Genomic DNA, 21349 nt, shown 5'->3' with positions numbered 1-21349 from the left:
CATGTTGAAACTCTGCACATCCCAAGTTCCCTCTGAGGAAAACGCTTCACAGGATCCTCAAACTGTGAATGAGTAAAGACGGAGAAAACCTAGTGTTCAAATGCAACAAAAGTGGTGATCGTGATTGGAGACTGCCACAGCCTCTATTATGCCCACCTATAATGTATGATAATGTATTCTTTCTGATCTCACCCTGTATGTAAGTGAGCCGCAGGTGCACAGGGAGAGCCTGGCCACAAAAAAAACCCAAATATGCATTTGGCAGCCCCCAATGCACGAGGCAGGGCGCACTTGACTGCAATCTGTGCAGAATCGCTGGGTTTATAAAAATAGAGCCCTTAGACTGAACATTCATTTAGTGATAATCAAAATACTGAATCCTTAAAATCCTTAAAAAACTGGATCCAATCCATGGCCTAAAAATTTATTAAAATACTTTTCTTACATCCTGCTTTTCTGACATTTGCTGTTGTGTAAGTGAGATGCACAGAGCATAAACACAACTTCAATAAAAAGTCCATCTCCATCTCAGTGTAATGTGTCCCTCATATTGATTTCTCTTTTCACTCTGCATGTTCTGTTTGGATGTTTGATTCCGTCAACCACTGCACTTTATTCATCTTCAGCTTTTGTTGCACATTGTATTGATTCCTCGAGGTTAATTTCATTTACTGTAAAAGAGGACATCAATGATGAAGTTTAACTTGACTGATGTTTCCTCTGTGTGTGTGTTTGAAGTCGGTGAGAGACTCGTCCAGGTGTAAGCACAGGGAGGAGCAGGAGTGTTTCAGACTGGCCAACTGCAGGAGCTGCTCCCTCAACATCAACTGTCAGTGGGAGCTGCAGCAACAGGAGTGTCAAGCTCTGCCTGGTGAGGAGACAATCATGCACACTGAGAGAACAAACACGCAAGCAGCCTGGCACACATACGCACAAACCACCATGAATGCACTTTCAGCAGCTGCACACATTTTTATACTTAAGATTTATCTATTGCGCAATACAGACATTGGGACCGTGAGAACGAAAATGAGTGCCATTTCATTGCAAGACATTTCCTTTTCAGGACACGGCTCAAATGAAATTAAATTCATGAACTTCATTTTATTCAGAGTAATTTAAATGAGAAAAACCTTTGCGACTTGGCACCTGTGAGTTGGATCCTAAGCTGCTTCCTGAGGTTCGCTAAGGCTTCATACATCAAAAATGAACACACAGAGACAGTTGAACAAATGCACGGATACATAAACTGTTTCATAAACAGTGTGGATCTTTTTGATTCCATGTGCAATATTGGAGTGATTGTTGATTGATTCAATATTGTGAATCTGGCAGTGCCGATTATTATCTCTGTAGCAAGTACATTTGTTTTTCCAAGTTGTTGAAGGGATGCTCTGTTCTGTTAAGAAGATTCGGAGCATGTGCCTGTTCCCACACTGACTGGCAGGGTATTATTAGTGGTCTTCACAAAATAAACAGTCTCATACATCCATGCAGGCATGTACACAGAGAGGATTAGCATATATTCATGAACACATACTTCAGAAATACACTCTCTACTCAGCTGCAAAGGGAAGTAGGCCAATTAGAAATGTTTACTGGATGTCCTGAATATGGATCCTTGGCTGAATAACAAACTGGAATCCACATAGTCCTCCTGTGGAGCCTTTAGCTAGAGCTGCTCTCGGTTTGACTTTGGTGCTAGCATGACTAAGGGCAAAGGAAAAACCCTTGCTATTTGAATCCACAAATTATCCTGTTCCATGCTGAGTTGTATTTTGCTAGGAGCCTGCTAGCTAGCTTGTTCTGCTATGAGCTGATTCTGGTATTGTGTGTGCTCCCTTTCTTCTGTTCACATCAAGGCCCTGTAGCCTGGTACACTTCCACCCCCTTCGGTTTGTAATGAACTGTTTCTGTTGTTAAGTTGAGGTAAGATAGTATACATTTGGAGCACTAAATGACAATCCCAGAAGAATAGTTTTGCTTGTATTGAGTTTTTTAGTTATGTTACATCAAAACATTATTTTCTCCTTTGAATGACTATACTTCAACATGTACTTCACGTTGAAATTAAGTCTTTTTAATGCTGTTAACAACTCTGGAAACCTAGATGTCGTCACCTAGTGTAAATCTACACTTTTTTAGGTGTGAGTTTGTAAAAATCCGAACGTGGTGACTGTGTTCACCTGTGTTGTAGTCATCAGATGAGTTCAGATTAAACGTCAGTCACACTTCCTGAAGCATTGTTTGGCCTGTGAAAACAGAGTAGCTTGTAGCTTGACGGTGTATTTTCTTTGTAATATTTTGTTCAATGTAGAGAATTGGAAAGGCAGAGGCAGCTATGATCATTTGCCACCTCAATTTTGTTTAAAGCTAGTTGAAGTAGTGGAGAGAAGTAAAAATAAACAACAACTTTGTGCTTCCATTGTCTGTGTGGCTTAAAACAAGTGCTGTTGGTTGCAGCTACCACACAACAGATGATATTTGCATAAAGTTGAAACTTGCTCATCGCACCGCTGAGTCTTTGACTTTTTGAGTTTTGCCAGCTGTTGCCAGCATGTGAATTGTAGTTCAGCTCAAAATGACTGGCATACTGTCTCTTCTCCAGTCTTATGTGTGAACGGGAAGTAACTGTGACATTTAGGACTTTCAGAGGGTCACTGGCCACACTGATGAAATTAGGACATTTCTGTTTCATTTCTGTTTTTTTTCTGACTTCATTAGTGAGCCAAGGCGCACAGTATTTTCTGTGATATTCTGTGAAGATATTTGCAGTAACAATGTGGTAAAGATGAACTGGGGTAATGGAAACGAGCTCCACCATCATGGCAGCTGTGGCCTTTTCTTTAGACACCATGTTATGACTAATTATTCTAAATGGCCTGACATGTTTATCTCTGCTTTTACACAAAGACCGTTACCTAATCCATCTATTTATTTTTGTACTCTTCGTTTTCTACCCCATTCATCTCTCTTTCTCCCCTCGTTGTGGTCAGTTATTGCCCATTGCTGTTGCTTGGGGAAAATAAATAAAGAATGTAGGTATTTTCTTTTCTGTTGCATGAAAAGGTTGGTGATGGAAGCCATTATGGGCCTGTGAATGTAATCAGTCCCGGAGTCCAAAATAAACAGCGGTGCTCAGTGGAGACAGAATGACTTTTTCTTCCCTTTCATCCTGGCTAATTGAACGGCCTCTCTATTTTAGTCTTCTACAAGACTCTACCAAGTGACCCTGATAATGAGTTCGTATATGAGTTTGAGTTTGTCTGCCAGTCTTACTCAGCTGTTAAAGGCTCTATATGCCGTGTATTTCTAACTTCTGGGAATCAGCACTGACGAGTCTTGTCAGTAAAAAGCAAGAATGTGGTGCGCTGATCAAAGATAACAGCATAAATCAACAATGACATCAGCCTCTAAAATCAGTCCAATAAGATATATAACGTACTAACCACATTAACCAGAAATATTTCTTTTAAAGCTGTTCAATCATCTGTCGATTCTGGCAGCACAGTTTATTTTCCAGGCCATCAGCTCAACAGTGTCATTCCCCTCCTGTCCACCAGCAGTCCTCAGTGAGTTTCCTGCCTTTGTCAGTCACCTGACTGTCCACTTACCTGAACACCTGTTCAAACTACCTCATTTGTCTCAATCTATATACATCCTCTGGCTGTTTTTTCTTCAAACTGCCTACTGTGTTTGTCTTTTTGGATTTGTTTGCTGGTTCTCCCTGCCTACTTGTTGATTATTGAATGCTACCTTGACGAAGCTACACATTGATTAACCTTTCCTCCTGTTAGCTGAGTTACACTGTTTAAAGGTGAACTCAGGGCTCTCACGTTTTATCAAAAGTTTGGAGTGAGAACAAATAGAAAGTATAACAATTGGTAGATCTGATAAAAGACTATTTATTTATATACTTACATTTCAAAAATACAAATGTATCAAAACTAAAAGGAAATTTAGCCCCAAACAAGCCCATTGAACAGCAGTGCTCTTCACATAGGCCTACAGTACGATGGCAGAACTGCCAAGCTGTGTGTGTGATAGGCTACACATTTCAGCTTATGAATGGTGTTTTGTGTTGTAAGTATTTGTTGCACATTTTTATGCCTTGATGACGGGTGTAGGGGGCCGTGGCTCAAGGCCAGCCATTTTCCCCATCATGATGGATGATTTCTGTCCAGAGCCAAAATATAAAAAACATCTCTGATCCTTTCCTTTGTTATTGTCCACCACTGGGTTTAGCTTTGGCAACCTGAAACCAAGTAGTACTGTACCTAAGTACGCGAGGTATTTGTATTGAACTTGAATATTTTCTTTTCATGCCACTTTCTACTTCTACATCACCACATCTCCAAAGGGAAATATTGTACTTTTTACTTTATCTGACAGCCTCAGTTACTAGTTAGAAATAATTTAAAGAGAAGCTTTTTACACACAAAATGAAGAGTTTAAAAAATAGGATGTTTTGATATATATTAAATAAATTACTTAACAGTTTATAAGTCCAGCTAGTAGAACTACATCAGTTAGTCTAATTGACGGAAATTTAATTGGCAACTGTTTTGGTATTAGTCATTTTTCATGTAAAAACATTTTATGGTTCCAGCTTCCAGTCTGATACAAAATAGTTCAACCTCATCCAACTACATTAATGCATGAGGAATAATAATCTAATTATATATATAATAGTATAACAGTCATAGGGGACATTTTTCTTTCTGCTTTGAGTAGGCTACTTTTATTTTTAATTGGCTACTTCTACATTTTCTTGCTTATAGCCTAATTACATACTTTTGCTTAACTTTTTCAATGCAGTAGGCCTCCTTGCAGAGTATTTTTACAGTGAGGTATTGGTACTTTTATAAGGATCTGAATAGGCATATGTTTGGCTACTTTGCTCACCACTGGCTAAAAAAGCCAAAGCTTCTGGTTGCAAAGAGGTTGGAGAGATTTTGACTGCATCAGTAATCAATAAGGACTCCCCATCATCAGCTGCTCTCACTATCTTTGATCAGAGGCAAGTGATTTCGTCCAGGAATCGTAAAATCAAAATAATAATAAAAAATTCATCAGGTCTTGCGCTTCCAACTTCCACTCCGTGTGTGCACGCGCATCCACGTTGCCGAACGTGCTTGCGGCGGGATCACGCAATTTAACCGGAAACAACACATTTTAATTTCTGATCGGGTTAACGGCTCTGTTAACGGATTCATTAGGCTACGGAGAAAGAGAGGAACTCGGCACAAAAATGATCGTCCATTAATTTAACATATAGCGGGACAACTTCGAGGACGTTGTGTCATAACTTCTCTGCGTGAGAAAAATACAAGGTGTGGCGCGTGAACTGGCTGAAATGCGTGAGACTTGAGAGCCCTGTGAACTTGTCGTCTTCTGTGTTGTGTGGTATTTTCTAAGTTATTTTACTTCAAGAGTATGTCACTGAAAAAGACAAATTCTCACATTTGAAACTCCATGTTTGCATTTTACTCTGCTAACTGTAAAATGATAACTTGCTAACATTACAAGCTAGGTGTTGGCAAGCTAACATTTGTTAGCTCATTGTTGATCTGTTAGCATAATAAGTCGCTATGGTAATAAGATCATGCTAAACATTTGAAACACTATCATGTTAAGCTGCTAAACTTATGTGTAATCAGTGTAATCACAGTGACGTGTTAAACATTACAAGCCAAACATTTGTTGTTGACATACTAAACATTATAAACTAAAGCTAACTTAAACATTAGCATGTTCAAACTGTTAATGTTAAGAAAATGCTAAGCATTATAAAACAAACATTACCATGTTAGCATACTAAACATTACACGGTAAAGAAACATTAACATGCAGATTTTAGCATGTTAACAAAGCGCTAACTGTAGGTATTTTTGTGCTAATGTTTAACTTTCGCTGTAATAAAACTATAGGCATGCTAATATTAGCATTGTAGCATCTCATTGAGTTGAATTATGTTATTGGCAGATTAAAATTCTCAAACTATCAGTCAAACTTAAGTTCTTGAACCAAAATAAGTTGAATCTAGCAAAGTTCATGCATCTGATATCCATGTTGTCATCTAAGGGTTTTCAAGACTGCTAGCAAACCACAGACTTTCATTCTAGTCTAGTGTTTTTAATGTTATTTGATTACCAAGAATTGGTGTTAACACAGATGTATTGAATCAATCAAACTTTATTTCTAAAGCACATTTAAAACAACCAGGTTGACTAAAGTGCTGTACATTGACATGAAACAATAAATAGACAAAATACAACACACAGTTCTCATGACAGATTAAAAGCCAAGGAATAAAAATGTGTTTTAAGTGGTGATTTTAAAAACTGGAAGGCTTGGTGCCAGTCTGAAATGGAGAGGCAATTCATTCCACAGTCTCGGGGCTGCGACTGAGAAAGCTCAATTCCCTCCTGCTCTTGAGCCGTGTTTTAGGGACAACAATTGAAGACACTAACAGGAACACTAACGAACCAGCGGTATCGATCACCCGGGCCAACGACCCCACTGAGGTTAAATAGCTGAGTTTCCCTGCCAGTCAGTCAGAACTGAAGAAGTCCTTTGGATGAGGGACGAAACGTCTTCCAGTATCTTCAACCAAGTCCAGTTGCCCTTGACTTTAACCTTCGTTGGATAACTATGACCTGGATGACTGAGAATCTTCATAGACAATTGAAGACAGTATTTGTTTGTTTGTTTGTTTGTGTGCAGGCCAGCTGTGTGGGGAGGGCTGGCACCACGTGGGGGAGGCCTGCCTGAGGATCAACTCCAGCAGAGAGAGCTATGATAACGCCCAGCACTACTGCAAAAACCTGGGAGGAAATATTGCCTCTTTGCTCTCTGACAAACAGGTCAATTTTGTTATGGAAGAGCTACAAAAATACCAGCTGCAAGAAAAGGTGGGTGGTGTTAAAAAAGACAAAAAACTATAAATAAAAGTTATGTGACTCCTTCATGCTAACAGTTGGTGAGCGCTATATATTTTCCACTCTGGCTTCTCTGCCAAATTGCTGTGGCTTTTAACACACCAGTGTGCTGCAGGTCATTTATGATTTAAAAAAAAAAGAAGCCAAACTTCATACATGTTTGGTAAGTGTAAATAATTTGAGCTATGAAAGCATGCTACAGTTTGTTTATTATGTTTGTGAATGAAGATTCCTGACTTGGCAAAGTAGCACTTGCTTTTTTTTCTTGTGATAGTTGGTTTGGATTTGTATGTTTGGAAACCCTTCCCACTAAGCACTTATCACCAGTACTTCAAGATGATTTTGAGACATTACTCATACTTTGGAAGGGTTACTGGTGCTGTAACCATTCTTCTTGTTCACACTGGGCAATCTAGTGAAGGTCAGCTGAAGCTAATCAGGCTTCAACAGTCTGATGTAGATAAATCCAGTGGCTATCCTCCAAAGTTAGTCTTCTTAGTATGAAATTCCTGCTTTGTGTTACTGTCCCTCCTATTCAGATCAACAAGGAATCTGCCAGTGTAAAAACAAGAGAGAAACTGTATGATCAAAATACTTCAAATTTGAACAATACCCACTTGATTTGGCTAACTCTCACAGCTAAAGCCTGGGTGTCTCTCTTTACTCGAGTTAGTAAGGGATCGCTTCAGGGCCAGCGTGGAGATGATGTGAATGATTGCAGCTGTCAGTAACTTTATCAGCGTACACTATATGATATCTGAGCATTGCATTAAGATGGAGATACAAACCTAGCCTTTAATTAGTTTAGAAAAAGACCTGTATCTCATCAGGCTGGTTTATAATGAAAGTAAGGAAACAAACAAATGCAACATCATATACATGGGTATAGTGTTGCATCTGAATGTTATTGTATTTTTAATACATACTATTTTTAGAGATATTAGTATTGTAATGTTCTGCTGATTTATGTGGACAACTGCCCAGCGTTTGTTATACAACATATAATATGCATAAGGTTCCAGACTCAATGTTACCATAACAAAATGAATATAAAGTTATTTATTATTGGATGCCAAGGAATGTGTGGTCAGTTTCTCACCGGGATATTTCTACTCTACTATGGAGTCAAGGCATAAAAATAAATAGAGATAATCACTCTTAGCCCACCATGAAGCACAAAAAGCAGCTTCATCATCACATTTCTTCTTAGTAAACCCAGATGAGTGGCAGGATGTGAATGTTTTCCACATATTCATGTTTGATTCTTTAAATGGCTGCTTTTCAGTGAGAAATCAATCACTTGCTGAGACTGATATGTCGACTTGCAGAGTTTATGGCGGAAATGTCATTTGAGACCCTGACATGTTTGACCACACATCGACGGCTTTTTGATAAATGTGCAGCGTCAGAAGAAATGTGAGCAAATATTTGAACACTGTTAATTGAAGGAAGGTTTTGTTTGAAGGGCCTGTTTTTGTAGATATACAGTTTTTTTTAAATCTGCCTTTGATGCTTTTACTTGATGATTCTTAATATCTTCAGCTGTAAATTTACATTCTGTGCAGTTACCACATACTACTAAGCAATCTGTATGTAGACATTCAAGGATACATACTTAATATAGTGTAAATGCAGCAACATGTTTTTTATTTCATTTATTTTTGTGATAAAGCATAAAGTTTAAGCCTTTTACATTTTTTTTATGAAATAAATCACAGCTGTGGGAAAATGTCTGATTGCTGTCAAATGAAACAATTAATATTAACAGCTCATAATCACTATAGGACATTACTGTATTAAACAAATCACACCATTTCTCATATACCAAACAACACTTCAGTCAGCTGTCATAATTACAGTTTGTTCTTTTTTTAAAATTACTGTCATTTGCAGGTTTGATTTAGGATCTACTTTCATGAAAAACACAACATTATGTCTGTTGTATGGAGTTATCAGCCTGACTACCTCCTCTTGGCAAATGAAGACTTGCTCTCTGTTGTGCAGTTAATTTTAGTATTAATTTATTTTGAATACATTGTATAATGAACTTTTTGGTCACACATTGAGTTATTGTTCCAGTGTTTTTAGGACACTGTCACTGTGTACATGAGGACTACATACAATTAGGGGTATTCTTTTCCTTTTTGTTTCTTTAAAAAAATATTTTTAAACTAGGAAACAGTAGTAGCAGATTTATTAGGTTCATTGCTGTTTCTTTTAGCAGCTCAGACTGATCCGCAGCTTAAGTCACTACATTTTCTCCCCATTTTTCTATTACTGCACGGATAGGTTGAATTGAGCTCTGCCATGTTTGGCCTAAAAATAGTTTTTTGTCTCTGTGATATATCTCAGGTTGAACTCACCTTTAATATGCCTCTGCTTGAAAACTGCAATTGAGCTTATGTATTTTGTTCTTCTTGTTGTTCTTAGGATGAAAAGATTTCCTGCCACAGCTCCTTAACAGATCCAGACTGACTGTATTCCTACCGATATTTTACAAAATACAAAGCACACAGAAACAAGATAAATCCTCCTCGAGAACTGGGAGTCCCAAAAGCATTGGAACAAAGTTAACTTAGATTTTGTAGATGCTGTGAATGTCAACACCAATGTAGCAATACTGAACAAATCCCTTTTTCACAGTTCATCTATAAATGAAGCTTGGCTTCTTAATTTCAGAGGATATGTCGAAGAGAAGGTGCAGAAGCAGACAGTTTATGTTAGGACAGTTTGTTGAACGTTTTCACCTCACCACCTTCTGTATGTCAGGCTATGGTGTTAGTCGCAGCTTTAGACCAATCAAAGAGCCAGTGCCAGAAAATTTGAGAGATCTATAATATATATTAGCATATGGTGTTTATCCGTTAAGTGATTTCAAATTAAGAAACTGAGCTGAACTTATAGACAAATAACAAAGGGGAAATCAGGTGTGCAATGTGCTACATATAACATAAACCTGATTATTCTCTTTCTCTCCACCCCTGCAGGGGCTATCCCCCTGGGTTGGCTTACGGAAGATCAACGTGTCATACTGGGGCTGGGAAGATGCGTCACCCTTCACCAACACCAGCCTGCGGTGGTTACCCGGAGAGCCCAGTGACTCAGGCTTCTGTGCCTACCTGGATCGGACACAGGTGGCTGGTCTTAAAGCCAACCCCTGCACGGCCACGACCGATGGCCTGATCTGTGAAAAACCTGCTGGTGAGAAAGAAAGGGTCGATTAAAAAAAAAATAGAGATAGAGGGGAGGATACAGTTCTGACAAACTAACAGGTGATAAAACAAAACGTACATGTTATTCACATTTCTTAAATACACTGACATTTATTTAGCTGACGCTTTTATCCAAAGCGACTTAAAATTGCTATAGATGTCAGAGGTCACATGTCTCTGGAGCAACTAGGGGTTAAGTGTCTTGCTCATGGGCACATTGTGTCGCAGTGGGAATTGAACACCAAATTGGCATGTGTATTATCCACTGCTCCATCGCCATCCCCCGATATCTTCTATGCTGTTAAAATAAATAAACTGAGAAGTGAGAGAGGAAACTAGTGGAAGCTGTATTTAATGTACCCCTTACTGTATGATGCAGCTAATCAAATTAAATAAATATCAGTTATATTACAGCATTTATATTAAGAATGAACTCACAAAGCTATTAAGATTGAATAAAATGCAGAAAGTAATATTTGGGTTGGCTGCGGCTCAGGAGGTGTTGCCTGCTAATCGGAAGATCAGCGGTTCAATCACCTGGGCAAGATACTGAATCCCAAATTGCTCCCGATGTCTGTTCCATCTGTGTGTGAATGTTAATTTCTGTTCTGAGCAGTTGGCCTCAGTGTATAAATTGTGTGTAAATGGGACTTAATGTAAAAGTGCTTTTAGTGGTCGGAAGAGTAGAAAGGCACTAAACGAGTGACCATCTACTGTAAGGAAAGTTCTGAACGTCTAACTCATGATTTAATTAGCGCTAAACTTGCTTCTTCAGTGAACAACTTAATCTCACATCAGTTCCTTTTCTCTTATCCAACATTCAAACTGTTGTCTTTTTCTATTTTGCCCCTTTCTCGATTTGTCCCATTGCTCAGGGAGTCCACAGAGTCAGAGTGCTCGTCCCTGCAAGACACCCTGCTCTCTGCGCACCAGCTGTGCCAACTGCACCAGCCAGGCCATGGAGTGCATGTGGTGTGGCAGTACGCAGCGCTGTGTCGACTCCTCGGCGTACGTCATCTCCTTCCCCTACGGACAGTGTCTGGAGTGGCAGACTCAGGACTGTACTGGTGAGACTGGAAGAAATCAAACATGGGGGTGGGCTGCTGGTGAACATGAAGGGTGGAGATCAACACATAAGTCAGACTGGATTTAGGTGTGCGACCTACTGTTTCTGTATGTGTTTTTAAGAACAAAAACAAAGGTGGAAAGTCTTTACTCAAGCTCCACATACCATCTTTTTTCAAGGCTTTCAACCACATTTCACAGTCTTTACCAGCAAATGGAGTTTGCTGGTTTCTCAAGCTCTTAAAAACCAAGAGATGTAGCTGAAAGATCTGGCGGGAAAAAAAGCTGTCAAAAGGGCATTGAGTTAGGCCAAGAATTAACTTTCGCGGTCAGAGGTGGGAAGTGTTTTTCTGGATTTTCACTGTAGTACATGCAAAATGGTTATTTAATATGATGCACCACTGAAGTCGGACACTATGAATTATGGTTTAAATAGCATCTGTATTCATTTATCTGGACCAACTACGAGGTGCAAATACACACTAACTCAGAGATATTAAACACTGAAGTGGAGCGAACATAACATATTTGTACTTTTACTGAGGATTGGAGTACTTTTTCTTTTCTTTATTTGTTAGTAGGCAGCTTGATCACAATGAAATTCTTTGATTGTATAAGCTATTGGCAGAGGTGTGATCTATGTATTTTAAGTTACAGAGGTAATTTAAATCAACTCACTTTGCTACTGAAAGTCTATTTGTGAAGTGCTGTTTGCCCCAAATCAAACCAAAGAAGCACAAGAACAGATGTTGTGGTGACACTAGAAAAGAAAGATACGCCAACATAGTTTTAGATGTCGTTTCAATATGATGTAATGACAGGGGCAGTATATGGTTGGATGACAACAATATGTGTGGCTATGAGGACAGATAAATATACAGATAGATTGATGAGGCGGTGTGTACTCTATTCAAAACTTTGATGATGCAAGTAGAGTACGTAGTGTGAACATGTAGTCATTATAGACTCCTATCGATCCCTTTCTTATCAGCAGTCAGGTCTCTGCCTCCCACACACAAACACACACTCCAACACCGAGACAGTGCCACCTCTCTCCTGTAGCTACAGGGCAGAAAATCGATCATCTACACTGACACATGACTGACTCAATATGAAGTCCTCACTGCTTGTCTCTTAACATTCCTCTCATATTAACACCTCCCTGGGGATGCTGGAGTTTTTTCACCACTGCTTTTCCATGTGCTTCTATTATGAGTAGGTGTGTTTAGGAATGTTTTTGTAAGTGAAAGAGACGAGTAATCATGATCCATGACACCAGACAAAAAGCAGCTCAGCCGCAGCCTCTCTGAAATTGCGCTTATTCTTATTTCCATTGTTTTATAAGTGGACATGAAGGGATTTCCTGCCCAACTACTGAGTCTTACAGTAGTTTCAAGTCTGAGTACTTCTGTCTAAATAACATTTCTGTAGTGGCTGTAGCCATTTATCTTGTAAGATAATTCTCCTTCAGCAGCAGTTTCCTGCTTGGGTTTAAAAATTCTCCACCACAAAAGGAACACATCGAATCTTGCTAATTAAAGCTGCATCAAATGCTTTTTGACCTTGGATGGCTACAAACAACCTCATGTCAACTCACAGCTCCTATCATGTGTATCCTGTTGGATTTCACTCTTTACTGACTATAAGTGCTGTGGTTATTGGCTTTTTATGTCTTGTTTGATCCAAACACTCCCCTTGTTCAATTTCTCTTGTGAATATTTTACTTTCTTCAGCCACTTGTACTTTACTCACTTCAGAGGGCAAGTTTATATGGGGGAGTTGGCACTGAAAATTAAACACAGCCCAGTGAACCAAAGCAGGGAATTTAAAGCTGCAGAGTTGGGTGTTGATTCTCAGTGTGATCAGAAGCACTGGCACATGGAAGTTAGTTGATTCAGAAAATCAATTACATTTTAAATTTAAAATGTATGTGATGTTTAATGTGGACTTAAGTAGCAGTAACAAAGCATAATGTGCCTATATATTCAGTGGTTAAAGTATGTTTGTCCTTTATTTACATTTAAAAAGATCAATACAATAATGGATGAAAGTGAGCAATTGCCACAACCTGAGACATTTTCTTTGGAATCTCTATGAGAAAAATTACACAATGAATAGGTCTACATAACTTAACTAACTCGAGGAAGTGAAACTTGTTTCTGATAATGTTCCTTTATGTTTTACTTGGAAAAGTTTAGGGAAAGTACTGCCATATTTTATTCTGCACTTCAACAAGTTTCTGGTAGGAAAAAAGAAATCAAACTATCAATGTATTCCTCTGAGGCAAAACTTTTTATTGGTGTTTTCTGTCATTTGTTAGACAAATAGTCAATTTGTAGCAACGTTTTCTTGTTAAGAAAACAGCTTCAAAAACTTTTTTGTGTCTTGTGACTGGTGATTATTATTCCTTGCTGTTGCCAGTAGTCTGACTGCAGACAGCTCTCTACCCTACTGTTAGCAAGCCAAGATTGTTTTCCATTCTTCTGCTTTACCTTCACTGCTTACATAATGGCACCTTTTCCCCATCCCCTTTTCTCTTTTATTATTCATATCTCAGTTTGGTGTGTAGGATGCTTTTGTTCTGCTACGTTTTACCTTTGTTGCTCAAAGCACGGCATATAAAATCTTTGACACATTTCATTTTTAAAATTCTCTGGTATAGCATTGTTGCTCTTATACTGACCATCACTCTTTGCATAGTGTTTCATACTTAACTTTCTGCTTCACTTCTCTTGTTTGTGGATTAATCATGTCTTGTTTTGAAAACCAGGCCTGCAGGCTACAGATGAAGGATTCATGACCTCAGCTTTGTTAGCTCCTTTCACAAAAAAAACGATTGGTTGTCTGAGGATCCAATTTGAACTGGGTCATTTCTTTATCAGATAAATTTGGCCCAAGGCTTTGCGTATCATTCCCATTTTTCATGTCGGCTGGAGGCTTGACAACACACTCCTCAACACAACCTCTTGAAATAATTAGCTCCAGTGTTGCCCCAGCAGTCAGATGTGGAACTTTTGGGAGCTCCTTTGAAAGCAAGCAGATTTTTCAATCCAAGCTGCATTTTTTTCCCCCCACAGTGTCTCACCTCCAGCATCTGGTCCCTAAAGGTCTTGTACTTGCAGCTATTTGGTAGTGAATATGGCAACTGTATTAGGCTGTACATTAAACTTTTCATTCTAGATGTTGTCAGCTCAACAACACAGTAAGGTCAGTGTTTGCTCCTGGTGTATTTCAGCAGTAGCCACTGTGGACACCCATGTTCATCCGGTGTCTGTCCTGTTGTTTTCAGTAGCAGTAGAAAAATACGAAAAAACCTGCCTTTTCACAAGCAACTGCTTTTGGGGATGGAGACAACTTCAGTGAACTCTGCACAACAGTAGCTGTTAGTTCATAACACTTGTCATAATGCACATACAAAGGAACAAACAATGAATCAATATGCAGAGCAATTAAACAGTAGATATCAGCAAGAACAGAAACTAGCAGCTTTGGTAGCCTCGTAGCTTAAATTACTAATGACACAATTACCAACTGAAACTTTGACTCATGATATTCATCGCCTAAAATTCACCATATCACAAGCATGTTAGTACAAGCAGCCGTAGCTGATGAAGTGAAACAGAAGAGTCGAGCCCATGATATCACGGCTCAAACAGGAAACTCTATCAAATGGTTTTGACCACATCAGAAACACACCAACAAATCTGGCCGAATCAAACTCACTGCAGTCCGTATTGCACAGAATATGTCGGTGTACTTTTTTCATGTGTTGCCTTTTTATATTTCAATAGTTATAAATTAAAATATTATTAATATTAATCTGCATCAAACAATTGGTATCGTACAGTACTGTGAGATACTGTGCACTTGAGTACTCCATTATAAATCTTTGGGACACTCACTGTGTATTTTGTTTAGACAGGAATCTACAACAGGTCAATGACTCTTATATTTAATAGATTTCAAATTAATGTCCTTACACACACACAAGCACATGCACACACACAGGCAGATGGTGGTTTTGCTGCACAGAGAAATAGGCGTATGTTCTCTGAGGCAATCGTCACAAGATGTGTGTGTGCATATGTGTTTTTCTGTCCATCCCACATGCTGTCTGTCTGCTGTTTTGTAGTTCCACATGGTACAAGAAGAGCGAAGGAGAAGGCAGCTTATGGCTCCCACACTTGATGTATTATGTATGGGGGCTCACAGATCTGTATGCTACTGCTTTCAGCAATGCTAACTGTCAAATACTGTTGGAGCAAATGGATTGCACAAGATGAAACCAGACGATACGGGCTATCCAGGGACACCAAATGTCAAACCCGTTGTGATGAACAGAATATGGCACAGAGACGATGGTTCTGAGAGAATGTTTGATAAGATGAAAATTTACCCAGCAGGAACAAGCAATCCTTTTCTTTGCTGCAACACCTCAGAGCATTTCCTCAGAAAGTTCCTCGGAACATTTGTCATCTGTTGTGTTTAGGTATCCTCTTGGTTATTTCTGTCAGTTAAGACTACTGATTTCAATAGAGCCATATATTTTGGAAAGGAACACAAGGTAGGGTAGAGTAATTTTATATTTATAAAATTTTGTTCATATCATAAATAATGTGGTAGATGTTTACTATATAGCAGCCAGCGTCTGAGAATTATTTCTTGTTGACAGAACTTTAAAGCCATTAAGACGCCAAGTCTCCAAGTGACGATAGCAACATGTGAAAGTTTTTAGCGACTGAGGTTTTGCGTTGCCAGCTGTCCTTTTGGATTTGACCCAGTTAGTACATTTGTGTTCATTCTCATTCACATCAAGTTGATAAAAAACCTTCAGATATGGCGTTTCCTGAATTTGACCCCCCCCACACACCAAAAAAAGGAAAATTTAATTAAAAATTTTGATCTGTATTTCTTTGATACTCATATGAAAATGGTTACCGTGCTTGTTTTTAGCCAGGCTAGCAGCTGGGTACGCAAATGCTTATTAGTCAGCTGGTCAAGGCAGCGCTTTGGTCCAGAGTGAAATATTTTGGCAACTATTGGATGGATTGCCATGAAGGCTGTGCAGACATTCCCAGAGGATGAATCATAATGACCTCATGATTCCCCTGACTTTTGAATTGGCGCCATCAGCAGATTGACATTTTTGGTTCAGAGCGAAAGTTTTGTATAGATTCTGCAGAGGATGACTTTGTACTTTGTTTATCACCTGACCTCTCATCATGCTCCACCAGCAGGTTCAAGTTCTTATTTATCCAGTACCATATCTTAACGTTAACTCAATAGATTGGCACAGACGTTTGTGGTTCTGAGACGGTATATTATAATGACTTTTGGCGATCCCGGGTTCAGAGTGAAATGTTCTGACAAATAATTGATTAGATTTGCTGTAAAAGTTTGTACAATTTGATTATATAAAATCTTACAATTGGGAGATATATATATATATATATATATATATATAAAAATAAATAAAATGGGATTTGTTGACAATCTTACATTCCTCTTTCTTAAAATGCCTCATGATTTGAGCAGAGTTCTTCTTTATACAAGTGTTAAATTTAACAGTCATAATTCATAATTTAATTGCAGTGAAGAGAGATAAAGTTAAATTTTAGTTATGCCTCTTTGTTGTACTTTGCTGCTGAGCTGTGAACACAAACACAGAGTGAAGACAGAATAATCACCCTTTTGCAAGAACATTAACATTTAAGCAGTTAGAAGTGTGTAAATCAGTGTCCCTATTTTTAGTTTTACCAATATCCACAAAGCAAAAAATAGGCAGTTGACAGTCTGTCAACAATTTAATATTTGGACCAAGACTAGATCACATGTTCGGTTTTTAATCATGAATTATGTTTTCCATCCACATGGGAAGTACAGGCACCATCCAAAAGGACATTTACTCTAGAAATTGCCTGGAGCTAATGTCATGTTATAGCACATGGTACAGCTAAATCTTTGGTGCTGTTAACTAACACTAAAGCCTTGTAAACCCTGCAGGCACACACTGAATGTAACACTTTTCTCTCTCATCCTCATCTACCCAGAGTCCACAAGACTACGTGAGGCAATAACCTCTCCTAATTCTTTCCATGTGGAACACAGATGAAGCGTGATTGTTGGAAATGGTATAAAATATAGAATTGGCTCAGCCAGAGAGAACATAGCAGGTAAATTATATTATCTACATAAACCAGTTATGTAAGTGAACGTCTTGGGACTTAACATTTTCTGTCTATGGAGGAATTTGGTTTTGCCCCCAGTCGCTCACTTCTTTATGAGCTGATTTTACTCGTGTCATTTAATGTCCTCAGGGCTCGTTTCATCATCATCGTGGCATGCAGGCTGATTCCTGAAATATTTGAGCCATTTGCTGTCACTGATTTTGACATGTTTCACAAATGAATTGCAGTCAAGAGCTGCAAATGCACCTTGCAATGTGTGTTTAGGGAAGCAGTCTGTGTGTGGAGATTATCTCTGCAGCAGAATACATGACTTGCCATCTTTCTTACAGTCTTTCCCATGTTGCTGATAAAAGGGTAGCCAGATGAGAGCTCACTATATATGAATTTCATTTCACTTCTGTGAAATGTGATTCTGTGAGCATGTTGCATGTTTTTTGTGAAGGCCCCTAGTTGTCATGAAGTAATTACTTTACAAACCAGACCACATCTCTAGAGCTCAGTTTTTATGTGAGATTTGAATTCACTGTGTCTGACCCGTGTGTGTTTAGATAATGATGTAACCTCTGTCTCTTGATGCTGAATCTTACAACTCCCAAACCACATAAAATGATCATTTAACCTCTTGGAAACCGACCCCTATTTCCAGGAAAAACGCCTAAAATATCCGTAATAAATCCTCAACCATTGAGCCTAGATGCATAATTCTGGTCTCCTTTGATAGGTCAGAAGCCAAGGATTATGAATCAACTATTTTTCTATTAAAGAGTAAATGGAGATGCAATAAAGGAAAATAAGATATTTTCATCCTCGCCATCCTTGGCCATATTTACTGTTTATATGTTCACTTTTATTGGAGTTTTTTTCAAAACACTATTTCTGTCTATACAACCATGTTCCAAATAACATAAAGCTTCCAAAACATTGAAATATTGATAGAAACAGTGAATATTGATCAACATTCCAAAAGCACTCCCATGCTTTACAGACTCACAACTTGAGTACAGAACTTATTTATTTTTAATATTGCTTTCTGTTCCTTAACACTAAATGTTGTCTGTCTAAACCTGTATCCACTCCACCCCTTACCCTCAAGAGGCTTCTCACCTCGTGCCAGGTGTCCTTGTAAATAAGCTGTTCTGCCTGGTTTAATAAAGGTTTTTAAAAATAAATAAATGAATAAAATAAAAAATAAAACTGGCAACCTGTCCAGGGTGTACCCCGCCTTTCGCCCGATGTCAGCTGGGATTGGCTCCAACCCCCCGCGACCCTGTACGCAGGATAAGCGGTTGACGATGGATGGATGGATGGAGTTACACAGCTGATCACAACTTGAGCTGAGCGTCTGGCCAGACGGCAGTGTAGGATGAGATGAGAGATATTTGGATGGCAATAACTGCAGCCATGTACAGTGATTACAGAGTGATTAATGTTGTGATATAAGTTCATTTACATGCTTGGTATTTGTGTGTTTGGTATGGATAAAAATGGTTGGTTTGATGTTCTGGCTGAGCCTTCTAGCTTCACGGAGGTGTGTGGCGTGCATAGGGTGACAAAATATTAGGATTGGACCAAGTTGGAAGCTTCCGGTCAGCAATCTGATAGGAACGCGGAAGTCCCTCAGACCTTCATTATATCGAACGGCCATGGGGGCGACTCTTCTGGTTGCAAAATAAAGTCCGGCTCAATTAGAAATAATGGTAAAATGACCCTACTTCTCAGCTGAATAATTACCTCAGTAAACACTTTCATAATGAGTTTATGGTCTCAGTCGCTAGTTTCAAGTCTTCTTTAACACAAAATGATGTTGATTAAGTAAATAATGGTCCCATTTATTTAAAAATGGACCATAAAGCAAAGTATGTTTCAGGGCGGGATTATCTATGATTGACAAGCTGTTACCATGGCGACCTGTCAATCAGGCTAGAGCCGACTCCTACTCTCGGCACTGTGTAAATTAAACCACAGCTGTTGAAAAAGCTTATTAGGAGTTGGCTGTTCACTTTCTCTGGTGAGAATTACATTTAGTTTTAAGACTGTTTGCTAGACAAAGTTATCAGCCGTGTTAAAATGACAGTTAACGTGAGTTACAGATGCGCCTAGCTAAGCAAGCTAGCTATAGCTCCGCACATGGCCGACGCTGTATCGTCACTTACTGGTTGTAAAAACTCAACATGGTGGTGACCTATCGGCCAAACTCGAGGCTTCAAAACGGCAGTCCACAAACCAACGGGTGACGTCACGATGACTACGTCCATTTCTTATATACAGTGTATGGATCAGACATGGATTTCCCATTTGCATTTTGAGGCGAAAATCGAATATTCCTGCCACACGCTGATAAAAATATACAACTAGATAAGAATACATTTTCTGTAGAAATTCAGATGTGCTTGCTACCTTTTTCTGGCTCATCTCCCAAGAATGGATGAAATTGGTACAAGAAGTAAAAAAGATTACAAGCTAACAAGGCAGAAATGGGCATGACTGATTGGGTTGGGGAATAGACTGTCTTGAAAAAATCCAATAATGTTAAAGGTATAATGAAATATATATATATATATATTAGAAGCAAATACCAATGGCAGACCAATGTACAGTGGAGTGTCCAAACAGGTTGAGGAAAGGTTCAAGTTAAAATGAAGTGGACTCAAGTAACTATTGAGCAATGCTCGATCATTATGGGTGAAGCACAAATTGAGCCGGCACTGCAAGCCTAATCATGCCACTGAGTGGGTACAAATTGGATCTATTAATTTAAAGAGAAGCAAAAAATTTCATTATATTTAATATTTTTATATTTTGCACAGTGGCTACCAATTTCCCTGAAATTTGAATCATATTTTAAGATGATAGCAGATCTGGTATATTTATTGGATATTAAAGTCTGCTCTTGGGTATGTAAATATGTGCTTTTCTAGCAGTAGAATCCCTACTGTGTGGTGGATTAGGGTTATTCTGTTCAACCGACTCTTTGAACTATTGACTATAGTGGGGATCCAGTGAGTTGTCAGAAGAGAGAGGAAATAAGGGGAGGTGAAAGTGAAAACTGGAGGGAAGAACACAGTAGGGGGAGCGACAAAAAGAGAAAATGAAGAAAAAGTACTTTTCCATCCTTGGTGATGTCATTTGTGCCCAAAGTGTTTTAAAGTAATCCATGAAAAAAATCAAATGAAACGAAAATGACAGGAAATAATGGAGGATAGGCTAGTGGTGAAGAAAGCAGCTTGGAATGAGCGCAAGAGGGGAAGATGGCTTTGTGAATAGAAATAGGGGGAAAAAGATGCAAAAGAGGGGGATAAAAATGTGGCAGCGAGGAGATAAAGAGTGAGTCTCAGAAATGGAGAGCAGAAGTTTGTAATTATAAAGAGGGAGAGAGAACAAATGAATCAGCATTGCTACAGTTGAATAATGCAACGGGGAGCTTGCAAACATACAGAGGACACAAGGGGTGTATTTCAAGCAGTGCTAGCTTGCAGGGACACAGAGAAAGAGATACAGGTTCAGCTAGAACATCTGTGGCTTATGGAAATGGCTCATTTTCAAAAGAGAACTTCTGGTGAAAATGCTACTTTACTTGATGCTGCATTTGAATCATCTCGCTGGGCTTTAAGAAACAACACCTTCTCTCAACCTTTAGGTTTCCTGTGTACACGCCAAGATACCCACAGAGTCTTACCTTTCTCTCTTTGTCTCTGACTGTGTATTCCCACCCTCGCTTTGTAGACTAAAATTTATTATGACGGGAAGACGAACTGACGTTGAGAATGAGAGCAAAACAAGACTGAAAGGTTCAAAACAGTCTGTAAAGTTAACTTTGGAAGGCCAGCTTCTCCAGGGGAAAAAACACATGATTTGTTATTCTTGTCCCGCCTATTCTCTGCAACAAAAAAGGGCTTCTGTTTGGAGATTTATTTTCTTTTACAAGTATTGAATGCCATACCAT

At 38.8% G+C, this 21349-nt stretch overlaps 1 protein-coding gene across 1 annotated transcript in view; it reads left to right on the top strand.

Annotated features, from left to right (window-relative positions):
• LOC119913374 (attractin-like protein 1) overlaps positions 1 to 21349 on the top strand; it is a gene marked incomplete in the record, with an annotated part of 61021 nt that overhangs the window by 2971 nt on the left and 36701 nt on the right. The window contains 4 exon segments of the mRNA XM_038732786.1: positions 739 to 871; positions 6727 to 6914; positions 9929 to 10142; positions 11029 to 11220. Of these exon segments, the coding sequence (XP_038588714.1) occupies positions 739 to 871; positions 6727 to 6914; positions 9929 to 10142; positions 11029 to 11220 (727 nt within the window).

Source organism: Micropterus salmoides, unplaced genomic scaffold, assembly GCF_014851395.1.
Source record: "Micropterus salmoides isolate LMB-PRFRI ecotype aquatic unplaced genomic scaffold, ASM1485139v1 Ms_hic_scaffold_2, whole genome shotgun sequence".
Classification (NCBI taxonomy): domain Eukaryota; kingdom Metazoa; phylum Chordata; class Actinopteri; order Centrarchiformes; family Centrarchidae; genus Micropterus; species Micropterus salmoides.
The sequence above is the reverse complement of the archived record's forward strand: the minus strand, read 5'-3'. Positions and strand labels throughout refer to the sequence as shown.